This window comes from Oncorhynchus mykiss, chromosome 18 (assembly GCF_057628025.1).
Source record: "Oncorhynchus mykiss isolate SJ-2025 chromosome 18, ASM5762802v1, whole genome shotgun sequence".
Taxonomy (NCBI): Eukaryota; Metazoa; Chordata; class Actinopteri; order Salmoniformes; family Salmonidae; genus Oncorhynchus; species Oncorhynchus mykiss.
In genome coordinates this window covers 22,410,308-22,427,330 of record NC_143039.1, presented here as the reverse complement: position 1 = coordinate 22,427,330, position 17,023 = coordinate 22,410,308, and the positions used below count along the sequence as shown (strand labels likewise).

Genomic DNA, 17,023 nt, shown 5'->3' with positions numbered 1-17,023 from the left:
ATGTATTCTAACATTATAATCTGTTTCCATTACGTGGAACAATGTCCGGTCATTAAAGTGGATTGCAGTTTGAGTTTGATTTTATTTTTGCAGGGACAGTGCACATTAATCACAGTTGTGTGTTTCTAATGGCAGGGTATTGCAGACATGGGAAGCTCTCACAGAGGAAGCAGATTTACTAAAGGGGCTTTTCCTCAAGGGGTGACTATACAGTCACCTCTCATGGCAGACCTTGTGTCACACCCTGACCATAGTTTACTTTGTATATTTCTATGTTTTGGTTGGTCAGGGTGTGAGCTGAGTGGGCATTCTATGTTTCATGTCTAGTTTGTCTAGTTCTATGTTTGGCCTGATATGGTTCTCAATCAGAGGCAGGTGTTCGTCATTGTCTCTGATTGGGAACCATATTTAGGTAGCCTGTTTGGTGTTGGGTTTTGTGGGTGATTGTCCTTAGTGTCTTGATGTCCTTGTTCTGTGTGTATGCACACAAGTATAGGCTGTTTCGGTTTTCGTTACGTTTATTGTTTTGTAGTGTTTGTGTTTAGTGTGTTTTTTTCATTAAACATGAATCGCAATCGACACGCTGCATTTTGGTCCGACTCTCCTTCTCACCTAGAAAACCGTGACACCTTGTGGATCTGCTGCCATAAGGTTTGTGTTTTCTGTTGAACAAAAGTACTGAGTGGAGGGGGAGCCAGGCCATTTAGAATCTTGAATACAAGACCGGCGTCAGTGTATTGCACAAGATTTTTCCAATTTGGGAGCTTATGCTTTCTGTAACAGTGATGAGGGCTATTGGGCTTCCTATCAAGCACTTTGAGAGCCTGTTTGCAGACAGACTGAATGGGTTTTAATGTTGTAAAGCAAGCTTGGGCCCAACTAGTCAAGTAGTATGTTAAGTGGGGGACTATCAGATTTGAAGTACAGTTTTGTTACCTCTGTAGTCAAACAATTTCATATGTTTTGGAAATTTGCTAGGTTGAATTTGGTTATTTGAGTTACTGTTTTCATTTGCTTTTTAAAAGAGTGGATGGAATCAAGTATGATGCCAAGGTCCTTAAAATCAGATACCACCTGGAGCTTTTCCTCTGGCACATAGACATCTGTCTCAGTGGCATCAGTTGTCCTCTTTGTGAGGAACATGCTGGTTTTTTTTTTTTGCATTTAGATGCAAGCATGAGTCCCTGAGCAACTTTGTCACCTGAACCATTCCAGTAGTGGGTTCTTGTGTAGCTTGTTTGCTATTTGCATGCATATATCACTGTATCATCAGCATACATTGGAACTTCAGACCCTGTACAGACAGAAGGAAGATCATTAATGTACCAGCTGAACAGTATTGACCTTTGGGGCATGCCAACATTGTAGCTTAGAGTGTATAAAGTTAGTTTTGACTGTTACACTGATGAGACAGCACTAACCTTTTTTTAAAGGTTTTAGATTTGATAAACAACAGGTTTGTTTTTACTAACTTTATGCAACAGGTTGAAATGATAAGATTGCTGGAAAGGGGTTTGTTTATTGTTTATTTTAGGTGTCATTTTCACTTAATTAAACACTGTATTAATCTGTTTTGAGTAGGGTTCTTTCTTCCGGGACTGATGGAAGTCCCCAAAGGGGAGACGTAGGGGAACACGTCTCAAACAACTTTTTATTAAATGCCTGGGATTAAATATCACTCATTCCTTACGCTGAGAAATTTACTAAAATTGCGACAGAAGAAATGTTACATTTAGAGGGGTAACAGGAACAATCTAAGGAAAAACGGCTATCACATATTTGTTGGACATTGGTCTAGTAACAATACCAGGATAATTGTATCTAAGGGTAGCGAATGCTATATTAAGCTTACATAAACATTGAGGTAGATTTAAAACCATTGATTAATAATTTGAGGCAGTACAGTGGATTTATCATTATTATCAGGTTTTGTTTGTAGTTGAAACTTTTGGGTTGCTGAATTGGTGTGGTATAATGAATGCTAACAAAGTGTTTTGTGTTTTTTCTAGGAAAATGGGGGTTTCGTTGTCTCTCTGTGAAATGTTTCCTGGGGCTATAATCTTGGGGTGAGTGAGATTGAGGCCGTAACCTACCAAAGAAATAAGGCCTGGCAAGTTTGGTTTGTTTTTACCTTAAGGTTTGCAAATACCCACACACAACACATTTGTTATGACTATTTGTTGGTGTTTTTAAAATACTATGTTTGATTTGTGTGTTCTATTTATTTTGAGTTTAGTGAGTTTTCCTGTTGTCAAGGGGCACGCACACACATGGAATTTGTTTAATTTTTGAGTTTTTATTAAACGTGTGAATTCTTTTGATAAAGGAATGTACTGGAAACCTGGGATACAACACGTATGAACTGTTTGGCTGTTCATTCATTTGTCTAATGTAGTAAGAAACACTTCTCTGAAGAGTTTGTATGACCTCTGACCTCTGTCATGACTTTCCATTGTGGTTTGATCACCCTCATTGGAAAGCCATTTGGATAATGAATGTAAGGTAATTTTATAATATGGATTTCAAGGTCATTTGTAATATTGATAATTATGATGACGTTTATAGTTCTTAACCATCTTTGTGATTTGGATAAATGTGGAGATGGAGTTGGAGTTGCCTTTGACTAAGGGTAGGCTGCCTTAAGTCTATATTTCCTATGACCATATGGGTACAATCAATTTTCTTTATGGAGTTCTTAAGAGTAGTGATTTTAATTTGATTTTGTAATTTGAAATGTTTTATTTTTTGACCAGTAGTGTTTGTTTTTACAAATTACTCTCGTGGAGAGTTATGTCTTAAAAACGGGGAGGATTCAGTCCTATGATGTTTTGGATTGAAGTTCACACACCTTGAGGAGTGTATGGAGTGATATGTGAAGAAGTGTATTGTTGTGGTGTTTGTTCTGTTCTATTCCCGATGGGTTATAGGTCTAACTTCCTGATCCTGTGGTTCTGCGATGAAGTTGACAGTGTGATGGGGAGTATAAGCCAATTGGAAAGAATAGTTTCAATAGAATGTGTTGTTTATTCTCTTTGACATATGTTTAGACATTTGTATTAAGAATAATTGGTAAAAGTAATAATTTATCATATAGTTAATGAACTGAACTAAACTGTTGTTCTGATCTGTCCTCTCGAGGTTATCATGAAAAGTGACATCAGACTGTATCTAAATGCATGAAAGAGATAATTGGACAGAACAGTGTGTGTACCTCAAACCCCCCTCTAACTGGCTAAAGAAGAGTGACAAAGGCGATCAATATGGCCCTGTCCGCACCACTTCTACTGACAGAAATGAGCCGAGCCAGCAACCAGTGTACAGCATCCGATCTAAGCTATCAACTGCTTTTCTCATGTTTTTCCCAGGAGTGTGAGAGGAGTCCACGTGGAGTGAGCATGGGGAGAAATCTGTTCTAAACTTCTCTTATGTTTCTGATATACTGGTTGACGAATGGACAAGACATCATGGGTGGTAAAGGTGATGGCGGCTCAGCTGAGACATTGACATTGGGAGTATTCATGGCCATCCACTTTGAGGTGGAAAGCATGTCCAGCTAAATGCTTATTGAAATTCTCATTTATAGTGGATTTATTGGTAGTGACAGTGTTTCCTAGCCTCAGTGCAGTGGGCAGCTGGGAGGAGGTGCTCTTATTCTCCATGGACTTTACAATGTACCAGAACTTTTTTGAGTTTGTACTACAGGATGCAAATTTCTGTTTGAAAAAGCTAGCCTTAGCTTTCCTAATTCCCTGGTGTGTTTGTGTGTGTACTGTATGTGAGAATATGCCTACGTCATGTGTGTTTGAGCTACTCTGCTGGCTTCCTTGAGCTGATTGGTTCAAGGTTGGTAAGGAAGTGCTTAAATAAAGACTTCCTCTAATTTTGTTTATTTATATTCCCATATTATTTGAACTGCGGTTCTCTACTCTGGCTTCCTATCATGGAATATCAGCTGCACTTTCTAGGCGTCAGAAATTACCTGGCATGTACTAAGAAACAACATGGTCAAATTATAATTGCACAGTAATAACACATGCCCTACTTGTTTGTTTCTTTGGGATTCATCCCCAGTGCATGTTTGATTGAATTCCACCCATGTTTTGCAGGTCGGCGGAGGGGGTTGCAGTTGCATCAGAGTGACCTCATCACGTTGCAGGGTTGGATAATGCCTCTCTGGGGGGGAGAAGTTAAGGATGTTGAGAACCGAGCCTTCTCCTATACATAGGCTGAAGGACCCTTGCTGCTCCTGCTTAAAACCACAATTTTCATGTTTGCAGCTCATTGGTCAAGCCTGACCAGTAACAGAATCAAAACATTACATCACATACAGTCACACATATTCTCGCTCTCGCTCTCGCTCTCACTGCTATTCCTTGTGCTCTGCTCACCAAGGTATAACAGTGTTTGGAATGAGGCCTATAAAACACGTCTGTCCAATCCCTGGCGTAAGATCAGGTTCATAATGAGGTTGCTATGGAGTAGTATGTCTGTCAGTCTCTCTGGGGGACTGGTTCAATGCCAGAACACCACTCATACAGAGAAGAACCAACTTTTATATCATGTTTATTTGCTCTAATGTTTAATGTGATAATCACTCATAATGAAACTGTACGTTGACTACAGTAGCTGAGAACAAGCATCTGTGCTAGTTGAAGAGGAATATGGAGCAGCTGGCAGAGAGTACCATGTGTGAAATGGGTGTCTCTCACACACACCTTCTCATGTTTATCCACACACACACACACACACACAGAGAGACCCAGAGAGACATCTACTCATGTTCAGCCACACACCTTACTCATGTTTTTCTGACAGCCTGTTGTGCTGGGAGCATGTCACACATACGCGGACACACACACACACATCTGGCACTCTGCTAAGGTGATTACATTTTAAAATCTGTTCCTAAGTATTCCCACTCATAATAGTGACTATGTTTTAGTCAAATATTATATCTGTTTGGGTCAATTTGCAGTCCACAAATTATTTGTAATTTTGTTCTGGCCCCCTGACCATCCGCTCAAGAAAAATTTGTCCCGAAGCTGAATCTAGTTGATGATCCTGCCCTAGAGGCCGGAGTGTGTTTGATCTGTCAGCAGGCTGTCCAGGGCTGATGACATGCTTGAGGCCAACCAAAGACCTTGGCTGTCACGCTCTGACCTGAGATATCTCTGTTTTCTTTATATTTTGGTTAGGTCAGGGTGTGACGAGGGTGGATATGATAGTTTTTGTATTTTCTAGGGTTTTGTATGTCTAGGGGTTTTGTAGGTCTAGGTCATTTTTATGTCTATGGTGGCCTGAGATGGTTCCCAATCAGAGGCAGCTGTTTATCATTGTCTCTGATTGGGGATCATATTTAGGTAGCCATTTTCCCTTTTGTGTTCGTGGGTTCTTGTCTATGTGTAGTTGCCTGTCATCAGTCATTTGTATAACTTCACGTGTTATTTTGGTTAGTTTGTTCAGTGTTCATTCTTAATATAGTAAAGAATGTACGCATACCACGCTGCGCCTTGGTCTCCTTCGTACGACTAACGTGACATTGGAACCTTGGGAAAGAACATGGTGGGTTCATTGTTTTTTTTAGGTGTGTTTGTGAGTGTGTGTAAAATTAATACGGCTTGCGTCATGGACAACAAATCTTATCATAGCCTAATTTCCAATTAGTTCCACAGTTTCTCTTGAAAACGTGTCTCTAAGTCAATTTTGGCACTGCTCAATTGCATTTTCCATCTTTTGCAGCCATAACCAAGTGAAATGGCCACAGAAACAGACTATTCTTCCAGGCTGTTAGTTTAACATCTCCCTAAAGCTCCCTTCAAGCTACAATATGTACGTTTTGGGGCAACCCAACCATAATTCACATGGAAATGTTAGTTTAATATCTGTCATTATCATTGAAAGTAAATCTAAGAAGCGCTACTTTCGATGCTTCCCATTCCTAAGTTTTGTTATTTGTGTCTTTTAATTTCAGTTTTGTACAATAGCTTGAAAAATCGTTTTGGCTATGGAAAATATATTAGGTGAACTATTAGAATTTTAGCAACCAGGAAATGGCAGAGCATCTCTAAGGCCCTTGGGGAGCATGTAGGTGATGAGTGCTGCATTGTTGTGTTGGGGTTAGGAACCTCTCTGTCAGTGGGAATCATCCCTCTCCCAGGGGGCCCCTATCTGATAATTATTTTGGTCAGGGGTCAGGCCCAGGAATTTGTCATGGATGTATTACACAATGGCCGCTACAGGACTGTGTGTGAGGTAGAGGTGGAATACTCCGGAATACACAGCGAAACTGTGGCCACCTGCTCCAAACCTGTAGTGTTGGACTAGAAGTCTTGTACAGGGATGAGAGATACAGATTATTTTTAAAGGATGACAAGAAAGCTTTTGCTTTCAGGAAGAGAGAGGAGGTCATGTGGAGACCGATGAGGAGAAAGAGAAGGAGAGACAGGAAGAGAGAGGAGGTCATGTGAAGAGCGATGAGGAGAAAGAGAAGGAGAGACAGGAAGAGAGAGGTCATGTGAAGAGCGATGAGGAGAAGGAGAGACAGGAAGAGAGATGAGGTCATGTGAAGAGCGATGAGGAGAAAGAGAAGGAGAGACAGGAAGAAAGAGGTCATGTGAAGGGGGATGAGGAGATAGAGAAGGAGAGACAGGAAGAGAGAGGAGGTCATGTGAAGAGCGATGAGGAGAAAGAGAAGGAGAGACAGGAAGAGAGAGGAGGTTATGTGAAGAGCGATGAGGAGAAAGAGAAGGAGAGACAGGAAGAGAGAGGAGGTCATGTGAAGAGCGATGAGGAGAAAGAGAAGGAGAGACAGGAAGAGAGAGGAGGTCATGTGAAGAGCGATGAGAAGGAGAGACAGGAAGAGAGAGGAGGTTATGTGAAGAGGAATGAGGAGAAAGAGAAGGAGAGACAGGAAGAGAGAGGAGGTCATGTGGAGAGAAGGAGAGACAGGAAGAGAGAGGAGGTTATGTGAAGAGTGATGAGGAGAAAGAGAAGGAGTGACATGAAGAGAGAGGAGGTCATGTGAAGAGGGATGAGGAGATAGAGAAACTGATAAAAGGAGGGAGGATTCAATGATAAAGAGATACAGGAGAGAGAGATACAGGAGAGAGAGATTGTGTAAGGGTGAGGTAGAGAGAGATACAGGAGAGAGAGATTGTGTAAGGGTGAGGTAGAGAGAGATACAGGAGAGAGGGATTGTGTAAGGGTGAGGTAGAGAGAGAGATTGTGTAAGGGTGAGGTAGAGAGAGATACAGGGTGAGGTAGAGAGAGATACTGGGTGAGGTAGAGAGAGATACTGGGTGAGGTAGAGAGAGATACAGAATAGGTTGTGTAAGGGTGAGGTAGAGAGAGATACTGGGTGAGGTAGAGAGAGATACTGGGTGAGGTAGAGAGAGATACTGGGTGAGGTAGAGAGATACAGAAGAGATTGTGTAAGGGTGAGGTAGAGAGAGATACAGGAGAGAGAGATTGTGTAAGGGTGAGGTAGAGAGAGATAAAGGAGAGAGAGATTGTGTAAGGGTGAGGTAGAGAGAGATAAAGGAGAGAGAGATTGTGTAAGGTAGAGAGAGAGATACTGGGTGAGGTAGAGAGAGATACAGAAGAGGCTGTGTAAGGGTGTGGTAGAGAGAAATACAGGAGACAGATTGTGTAAGGGTGAGGTAGAGAGAGATACTGGGTGAGGTAGAGAGAGATACAGAAGAGATTGTGTAAGGGTGAGGTAGAGAGAGATACAGGAGAGAGAGATTGTGTAAGGGTGAGGTAGAGAGAGACACTGGGTGAGGTAGAGAGAGATACAGAAGATATTGTGTAAGTGTGAGGTAGAGAGAGATACAGGAGAGAGAGATTGTGTAAGGGGTGAGGTATAGAGAGATACAGGAGAGAGAGATTGTGTAAGGGTGAGGTAGAGAGAGATACAGGAGAGAGAGATTGTGTAAGGGGGAGGTAGAGAGAGATACAGGAGAGAGAGATTGTGTAAGGGTGAGGTAGAGAGAGATACAGGAGAGAGAGATTGTGTAAGGGTGAGGTAGAGAGAGATACTGGGTGAGGTAGAGAGAGATACAGAAGAGATTGTGTAAGGGTGAGGTAGAGAGAGATACAGGAGAGAGAGATTGTGTAAGGGTGAGGTAGAGAGAGATACTGGGTGAGGTAGAGAGAGATACAGAAGAGATTGTATGTGAGGTAGAGAGAGATACAGGGAGTGAGGACAGGGGGGCACAGAGTTCCTTGGCTGTCTTTTTTGTCATTAGTCTACTGTTGATACAGTCCCAACATGTTTTCCTGTCAGCAGTCAAGTTTTCAAGATATTGGACTCAAGATATGTATCTTGAAAATTTGGTTGGTGACATGCAAAACATTTTGGGACTGTATCAACAGTGGAGTAATGAAAAAAAATACCAAAATATCGTTTTTCATTGGGTTATTCCTTCGACACACTGACTCACTGAGGGTGACAACGATGCAACGAAAATTATTTTTCTTCTCTCTCTCTACTCCCTATCCACATCATCCAAACAGAAGACAGGTCCAATATCATAACTGTGACATACTCTGGGCAGCTTTCAAATAGTAGTGACCTCATTATGGCTTTCTTCACCAGCTAGCTAATCAGGAGGCCTATGGTGCAGTCAGAGCTGGTATCCCCATTCAGACCCATGTAATGACTGCCATCTGCTGGTGAATGGGAGTAATAGTAATTTAGTAATAACAGAACATATGGGTAATACACCGGCTGTAGGGCCTTCTTAATACCAAACACTAGAAGGGAGCCAATTATAGCCTTTCAAACCATGTATGGTGAGATAGCTTGCCTGAGACCTAAAATACATCTGCCGGCCCCTGACTAGAAGGTAACTTCTGGGGGGGGGTTTTAGCTCTTGAGTGTTGAAAGATTTGGAACTAGTTGGTCACATCACAGTTGAGTTTACTGTGTCATTATTCCCTTTTGAGGAAATGTGTCTGGTGTCTTATCAAGCAGCTTTGGACAAACAACAACAGTACAGGGTATTTATTACCTAATACAACAGACAACAGAGGGCATTATATACATGTACAGACACCAGGGGCATTAGTATATGGAGGGACATTAAAGATCACATACATACAGGATCTGAGTCTGCAGCCTGATAGTGCCAGCACATATTCAATGTCAGGCAAGGAATGTTAGGTTACAATACGTTACAAAGGGACAATCTTATACATTATTCAAAGCAGGTTTGGAATTAATTCCATTTCAATTCCAGTCAGTTCAGAAAGTGAACCAAATTTTGATTTAAAAAATGTCCTCATTGAAAAGCATTGGAATTTGAATTTTAGAGTGCTTCCTGAATTGAGTGGAATTGAAATGGAATTGACCCCAACCCTGATTCAAAGTAATGTGGGGACAACCTGTCAGATCAATCATAACAGTCCATTCCCTTCTGAGGTCTGGGATGTGGACCTGCTAAATCGAGACGACGACCCCCTCTCTGGTCCTCGTGACTTCCTGACCAGGGCACCCAGGTTCCCCCTGAACTTCTCCCCCACGAAGGCATACAGCACTGGGTTAACAAAGCTGTGGACCAGGGCCAGGCTGTGGGTGACCTGGAGGGCCAGGTCCACCCTGTTCCTCACAGCACAGTCGAAGCGCACCAACTTGGCCCTCATCAGGGTGTCGGCCATCACCGTCATGTGTAACGGCGTCCAGCACAGGAAGAAGGCGAACACCACGGCAATGATGACCCGCATGGCCCTGTGCTTCTGGAAGCCGCGCGTCTGCAGCAACCGGGCCACAGTGATGCTGTAGCACGCCACCATGATGACTAGTGGGAGCAGGAACCCTAGGATGTGGCGTAGGCCGCGAGTAGCGAGCCGCCAGTGGGTGGCGCTGCTGACGTCGAAGTGCTCAGCACACCTCGTCGGACCACCTCTCTGGGGCGTGAAGGCGTCGTTGAAGAGGGCAGGGAGAGAGAGGGCGCCCCCCAGAGTCCAGATGAAGGTGCAGGCGTACCATCTGCAGGCCCTTCGGCGGCCCTTTCGGGACTTGGCAGGGCGAACGATCACCAGGTAGCGGTCGACACTGATACACACCAGGAACAGGATGCTGGTGTAGAAGCTAGCCTCCATAACCAGGCTGAGGAACTTACACAGGAAGTCACCAAAGATCCAGCCGTGGAGCGTGTTAGCAGCCCAGAAGGGCAGGGTCAGAGCCAGCAGCCCGTCAGCTACAGTCAGGTGAAACAGGTAGACGTCGGATGGGGTCAGGGACTGTTGACTGAAGCCAATCACGAGCCCCACAAGTAGGTTACCAGGAACAGCCAATAGGAAGATGGCGACGTGAAGGACACACAGGAATATGACGGCACCGGGAGAAAGGGGCTGAGCTGCACAGGACAATGTGTTAAAGTTCAGGTCAAAGGAGGTGATGTTGAAGTAATAGGAGTCATTGGCTGATTTATAGTCATAGTCTGATTTATAATCATAGTCCAGGACCTCTGTTGGAGATGGGGAAAACAGTAGTCAGAGGGAATCTTTTTATGATATGATCACCTAGTCTTATACTGTTATTCTATCTAAAGCTTCTTATACAGTCAACAGTACATTTATTTCTATGGATCTATCCATCCCATCCTCCATCCACCCACCCAAACCCATCCATCCATCCATCCACCCACCCACCCAAACCCATTCATCCAGCCACCCACCCAAACTGATCCATCCATCCATCCACCCAAATCCATCCCATCCAAACCCATCCATCCACCCACCCAAACCCATCCACCCATCCAAACCCATCCATCCACCCACCCAAACCCATCCACCCACTCAAACCCATCCATCCACCCGCCCACCCAAACCTATCCATCCACCAACCCAAACCCACCCACCCAAACCTACCAATCCATTCATCCACCCAAACCCACCAAAACCTATCCATCAACCCACTCAAGCCCATCCATCTATCCAAACACATCCCTTCCTCCACCCAAACCCATCCATCCATCCACCCAAACTCATCCACCCACCCAAAACATCAATCCATCCAAACCCAACCCTTTGTCCATTCATCCACCCAAGCCCATCCACCTAAACCCAAACCCATCCATACATCCACCCAAACCCATCCATCCATCCATCCATCCACCCAAACTCATCCACCCACCCAACCCCATCCATCCATCCAAACCCATCACTTCATCCATTCATCCACCCAAATCCATCCACCCAAACCCATCCCTTTATCCATCCACCTACTCAAACCCATCCATCCATCGATATATCCACCAAAACCTATCCATCCACCCACTCAAACCCCTCCATCCATACAAACCCATCCATCCAGCCACCCAAACCCATCCATCCAGCCACCCACCCTAATCCATCCATCCATCCACCCATCCCAAACCCACCCACCCATCCATCCACCCACCCAAACCCATCCACCCACCCAAACCCACCCATCCATCCACCCACCCAAACCCATCCATACATCCACCCATTCACCCAAACATATCCACCCACTCAAGCCCATCCAAACCCATCCATCCATCCACCCAAACCCATCCCTTCATCCATCCACCCAAACCCATCCCTTCATCCACCCAAACCCATCCACCCAAACCCATCCATCCACCCAAACCCATCCCTTCATCCATCCACCCAAACCCATCCCTTCATCCACCCAAACCCATCCACCCAAACCCATCCAACCATCCAAACCCATCACTTCACCCATTCATCTACCCAACCTCATCCACCCAAACCTATCCCTTTATCCATCCATCCATCCATCCACCCACCCCATCCATCCATCCATATATCCACCCAAACCTATCCATCCACACACTCAAACCCATCCAGCTATCCAAACCTATCCCTTCATCCATCCAAACCCATCCATGATCAACCCAAACCCATCAATCCACCCAACCGTCCCTTCATGCACCCAAACCCATCCATCATCCAAATCCATTCATTCATCCATCCACCCACCCAAACCCATCCATCGACCCACCCAAACCATCAATCCACCCATCCAAACCCATCCAGCCATCTACCAAACCCATCCATCCACCCAAACCCACCCATCCACTCAAACCCATCCATCCACCCAAACCCTTCCATCCAAACCCATCCCTTCATCCATCTATCCACCCAAACCCATCCATCCAAACCCATCCCTTCATCCATTCATCCACCCAAACCCACCCATCCACTCAAACCCATCCATCCACCCAAACCCTTCCATCCAAACCCATCCCTTCATCCATCTATCCACCCAAACCCATCCATCCAAACCCATCCCTTCATCCATTCATCCACCCAAACTCATCCATCCATCCATCCATCCAAACCCATCACTTCATCCACCCAAACCCATCCAGCCAAACTCATCCATCCATCCGCCTAAACTCATCCATCCAAACTCATCCATCCATCTGCCTAAACTCATCCATCCATCCACCCAAACCCATCCATCATCCACCCAAACTCATCCATCCATCCATCCACCCACCCAAACCCATCCACCCATCGATCCGCTCACCCAAACCCATCCCTTCATCCATCCAAACCCATCCATCCATCCACCCAAACCCATCCATTCATCCACCCAAACCCATCCCTTCATCCACCCAAACCCATCCATCCAAACCCATCACTTCACCCATTCATCCACCCAACCTCATCCACCAAAACCCATCCATCAAAACCTATCCCTTCATCCATCCTTCCACCACAACCCATCCATCCATCCATATCTCCACCCAAACCTATCCATCCATCCACTCAAACCCATCCATCTATCCAAACCCATTCCTTCATCCACCCAAACCCACCCATCCATCCATCCACCGACCCAAACCCATCCACCCATCGATCCATTCACCCAAACCCATCCCTTCATCCATCCAAACCCATCCATCCATCCACCCAAACCCATCCATTCATCCACCCAAACCCATCCCTTCATCCACCCAAACCCATCCATCCAAACTCATCACTTCACCCATTCATCCACCCAACCTCATCCACCGAAACCCATCCATCAAAACCTATCCCTTCATCCATCCTTCCACCACACCCCATCCATCCATCCATATCTCCACCCAAACCTATCCATCCACCCACTCAAACCCATCCATCTATCCAAATCTATCCCTTCATCCATCCAAACCCATCCATGATCAACCCAAACCCATCCATCCACCCAAACCCATCCATCATCCAAATCAATCCCTTAACCATTAATTAATCCATCCACCCATCCACCCACCCAAACCCATCCATGCACCCATCCAGCCATCTACCAAACCTATCCACCCAAAACCACCCATCCACGCAAACCTATCCACCCACCCATCCATCCACTCAAACCCATCCATCCATCCACCCTTCCATCCATCCACTCAAACCTATCCATCCACTCAAACCCATCCATCCACCCAAACCCATCCATCCAAACCCATCACTTCATCCATTCACCACCCAAACCCATCCATCCATCCACCCAAACCCATCCATCCACCCAAACCCATCCATCCACCCATCCATCCATCCACCCAAACCCATCCATCCAAACCCATCACTTCATCCATTCATCCACCCAAACCCATCCATCCACCCAAACCCATCCATCCACCCAAACCCATCCATCCATACACTCAAACCCATCCATCATCCAAATCCATTCATTCATCCATCCACCCAAACCCATCCCTCCACCCATTCAAACCCACCCACCCATCCAGCCATCTACCAAACCTATCCACCAATCCATTCATCCACCCAAACCCACCCATCCAAGCAAACCTATCCACCCATCCATCCACTCAAACCCATCCATCATCCACCCAAACCCATCCACCCACCCATCCATCCATCCATCCAAACCCATCCATCCATACACTCAAACCCATCCATCATCCAAATCCATTCATTCATCCATCCACCCAAACCCATCCCTCCGCCCATTCAAACCCACCCACCCATCCAGCCATCTACCAAACCTATCCACCAATCCATTCATCCACCCAAACCCACCCATCCACGCAAACCTACCACCCATCCATCCACTCAAACCCATCCATCATCCACCCAAACCCATCCACCCACCCATCCATCATCCACCCAAACTCATCCATCCATCCATCCATCCACCCAAACCCATCCACCCATCAATCCATTCACCCAAACCCATCCCTTCATCCATCCAAACCCATCCATCCACCCAAACCATCCATCAAAACCATTCCCTTCATCCACCCAAACCCACCCACCCATCCATCCACCCACCAAACCCATCCATCCAAACCCATCACTTCACCCATTCATCCATCCAAACCCATCCATCCAAACCTATCCCTTCATCAATCCTTCCACCCCAACCCATCCATCCATCAATATCTCCACCCAAACCTATCCATCCACCCACTGAAACCCATCCATCTATCCAAACCCATCCCTTCATCCACCCACCCAAACCCATCCATCCAAACCTATCCCTTCATCCATCCTTCCACTCACCCCATCCATCCATATCTCCAACCAAACCTATCCATCCACCCACTCAAACCCATCCATCTATCCAAACCTATCCCTACATCCATCCGAACCCATCCATGATCAACCCAAACCCATCTATCCACCCAAACCCATCCCTTCATCCAAATCCAGCCCTTTATCCATTAATTCATCCCATCCACCTATCCATCATCCAAATCCATCCATCCATCCACCCACCCAAACCCATCCATCCACCCATCCAGCCATCTACCAAACCTATCCACCCATCCACCCTTCCATCCATCCACGCAAACCTATCCATCCACTCAAACCCATCCATCCACCCAAACCCATCCATCCAAACCCATCACTTCATCCATTCATCCACCCAAACCCATCCATCCATCCACCCAAACCCATCCATCCACCCAAACTCATCCATCAATCCACCCAAACCCATCCATCCACACACTCAAACCCATCTATCTATCCAAACCTATCCCTTCATCGATCCAAACCCATCCATGATCAACCCAAACCCATCCATCCATCCACCCAAACCCATCCCTTCATCCACCCAAACCCATCCATCCAAACCCATCACTTCCCCCATTCATCCACCCAACCTCATCCACCGAAACCCATCCATCAAAACCTATCCCTTCATCCATCCTTCCACCACACCCCATCCATCCATCCATATCTCCACCCAAACCTATCCATCCACCCACTCAAACCCATCCATCTATCCAAATCTATCCCTTCATCCATCCAAACCATTCCATGATCAACCCAAACCCATCCATCCACCCAAACCCATCCATCATCCAAATCAATCCCTTAACCATTAATTAATCCATCCACCCATCCACCCACCCAAACCCATCCATGCACCCATCCAGCCATCTACCAAACCTATCCACCCAAAACCACCCATCCACGCAAACCTATCCACCCACCCATCCATCCACTCAAACCCATCCATCCATCCACCCTTCCATCCATCCACGCAAACCTATCCATCCACTCAAACCCATCCATCCACCCAAACCCATCCATCCAAACCCATCACTTCATCCATTCACCACCCAAACCCATCCATCCACCCAAACCCATCCATCCACCCAAACCCATCCATCCACCCATCCATCCATCCACCCAAACCCATCCATCCATCCATCCACCCAAACCCATCCATCCATCCATCCACCCAAACCCATCCATCCACCCAAACCCATCCATCCAAACCCATCACTTCATCCATATATCCACCCAAACCCATCCATCCACCCAAACCCATCCATCCATCCATCCACCCAAACCCATCCATCATCCACCCAAACTCATCCATCATTCACCCATCCATCCATTCAATCAAACCCATCCCTCATCTACCAAACCCATCCACCCACCCATCCACCCACCCACCCACCCACTCAAACCCATTCATCCATCCACCCAAACCTATCCATCCACCCACTCAAACCCATCCATCCACCCCATCCTTCATCCACCCAAACCCATCCATCCACCCAAACAATCCCTTCATCCACCCACCCATCCATCCACCCATCCTCTATCCACCCAAACCCACCCATACATCCAAACACATCCCATCCATCCACCCAAACCCATCCATCCATCCATCCACCCAAACCCATCCATCCATCCATCTGAATTTCATGAGTATTTACAAACTATATAAGTTCTCACCTGTCATCTTTGCATCCAGTTCTATGATAATGAAGAGGGAGTTGCCACTGTTTTAAAGACATCACAGCTGGGATGGAAGTGTGGAGATATCCTGTTAATTAAGAGAACAATGTTGTGTCACTGCACTTGAGTCATTTGTCAGCCTCAAATTCTGCTTCCTCAATGATTAGAAATGAAAGTCATAGACTCCACTTGTTCATTGAATTGTTAAAAAGAGAATGTTTGACAGCAGTTTGGAACTTTTTAGGCAGTTTCTTTTTCTGTCAGCTGTTGGTGGATCTGAGAGCACATTACTAAATATAATATGGTAAGATAGAGACAGACAGAGAAAGACTAGCCTTTAACTTCTGATGCCCTTGTCTTTGTTGAGACATCTTCACTTAAAGACATCCTACAGTGATTTTTTAACTTTTACTGTTTTTAAAGCAATATCCCATGTATTATACAGTCAAATGCACACAGTAAATGGTACAATAGTGTTTTATAGGCACAACTGCAAACTTCAAGGAGTAGGGCATTCAAGGAGTTGGTCTGATGAGAATGTGTTATGCCATCCTCGTGAGGATGCCTGGACCATCTGAGGTGTGTCTTTTAAGTAAATCAGGTGTTAAATTAGATTAAAAGGAGACTGGAGTACCACTTTAAGATGAGCACCAATGGGCCTAATAGTTACACACACGCTAGTCCAGTACAACCCCGGCTATGATCCATAGCTAGTCGGCTTGGCCTAACATGTTCTGATCTGTTTCAGCTGTCCTTGTGCTTGTCTCCACCCCCTCCAGGTGTCGCCCATCTTCCCCACTTATCCTCTGGATATTTATACCTGTGTTTT

The 17,023-nt window shown here is 45.6% G+C and overlaps 1 protein-coding gene across 1 annotated transcript; it reads right to left on the bottom strand.

Moving 5' to 3' along the window:
- Nucleotides 1-8,989: 8,989 nt before the first annotated feature.
- On the bottom strand, nt 8,990-16,553 carry LOC110495453 (C-X-C chemokine receptor type 1). Its single transcript, XM_021570722.3, has 2 exons — nt 16,192-16,553; nt 8,990-10,469 (listed from the first exon to the last, which is right to left on the bottom strand). Exons 1-2 carry the CDS (start codon nt 16,196-16,198, stop codon nt 9,397-9,399), a joined length of 1,080 nt encoding a protein of 359 aa, XP_021426397.1. The 5' UTR covers nt 16,199-16,553; the 3' UTR covers nt 8,990-9,396.
- Between the last annotated feature and the right edge of the window lie 470 nt (nt 16,554-17,023).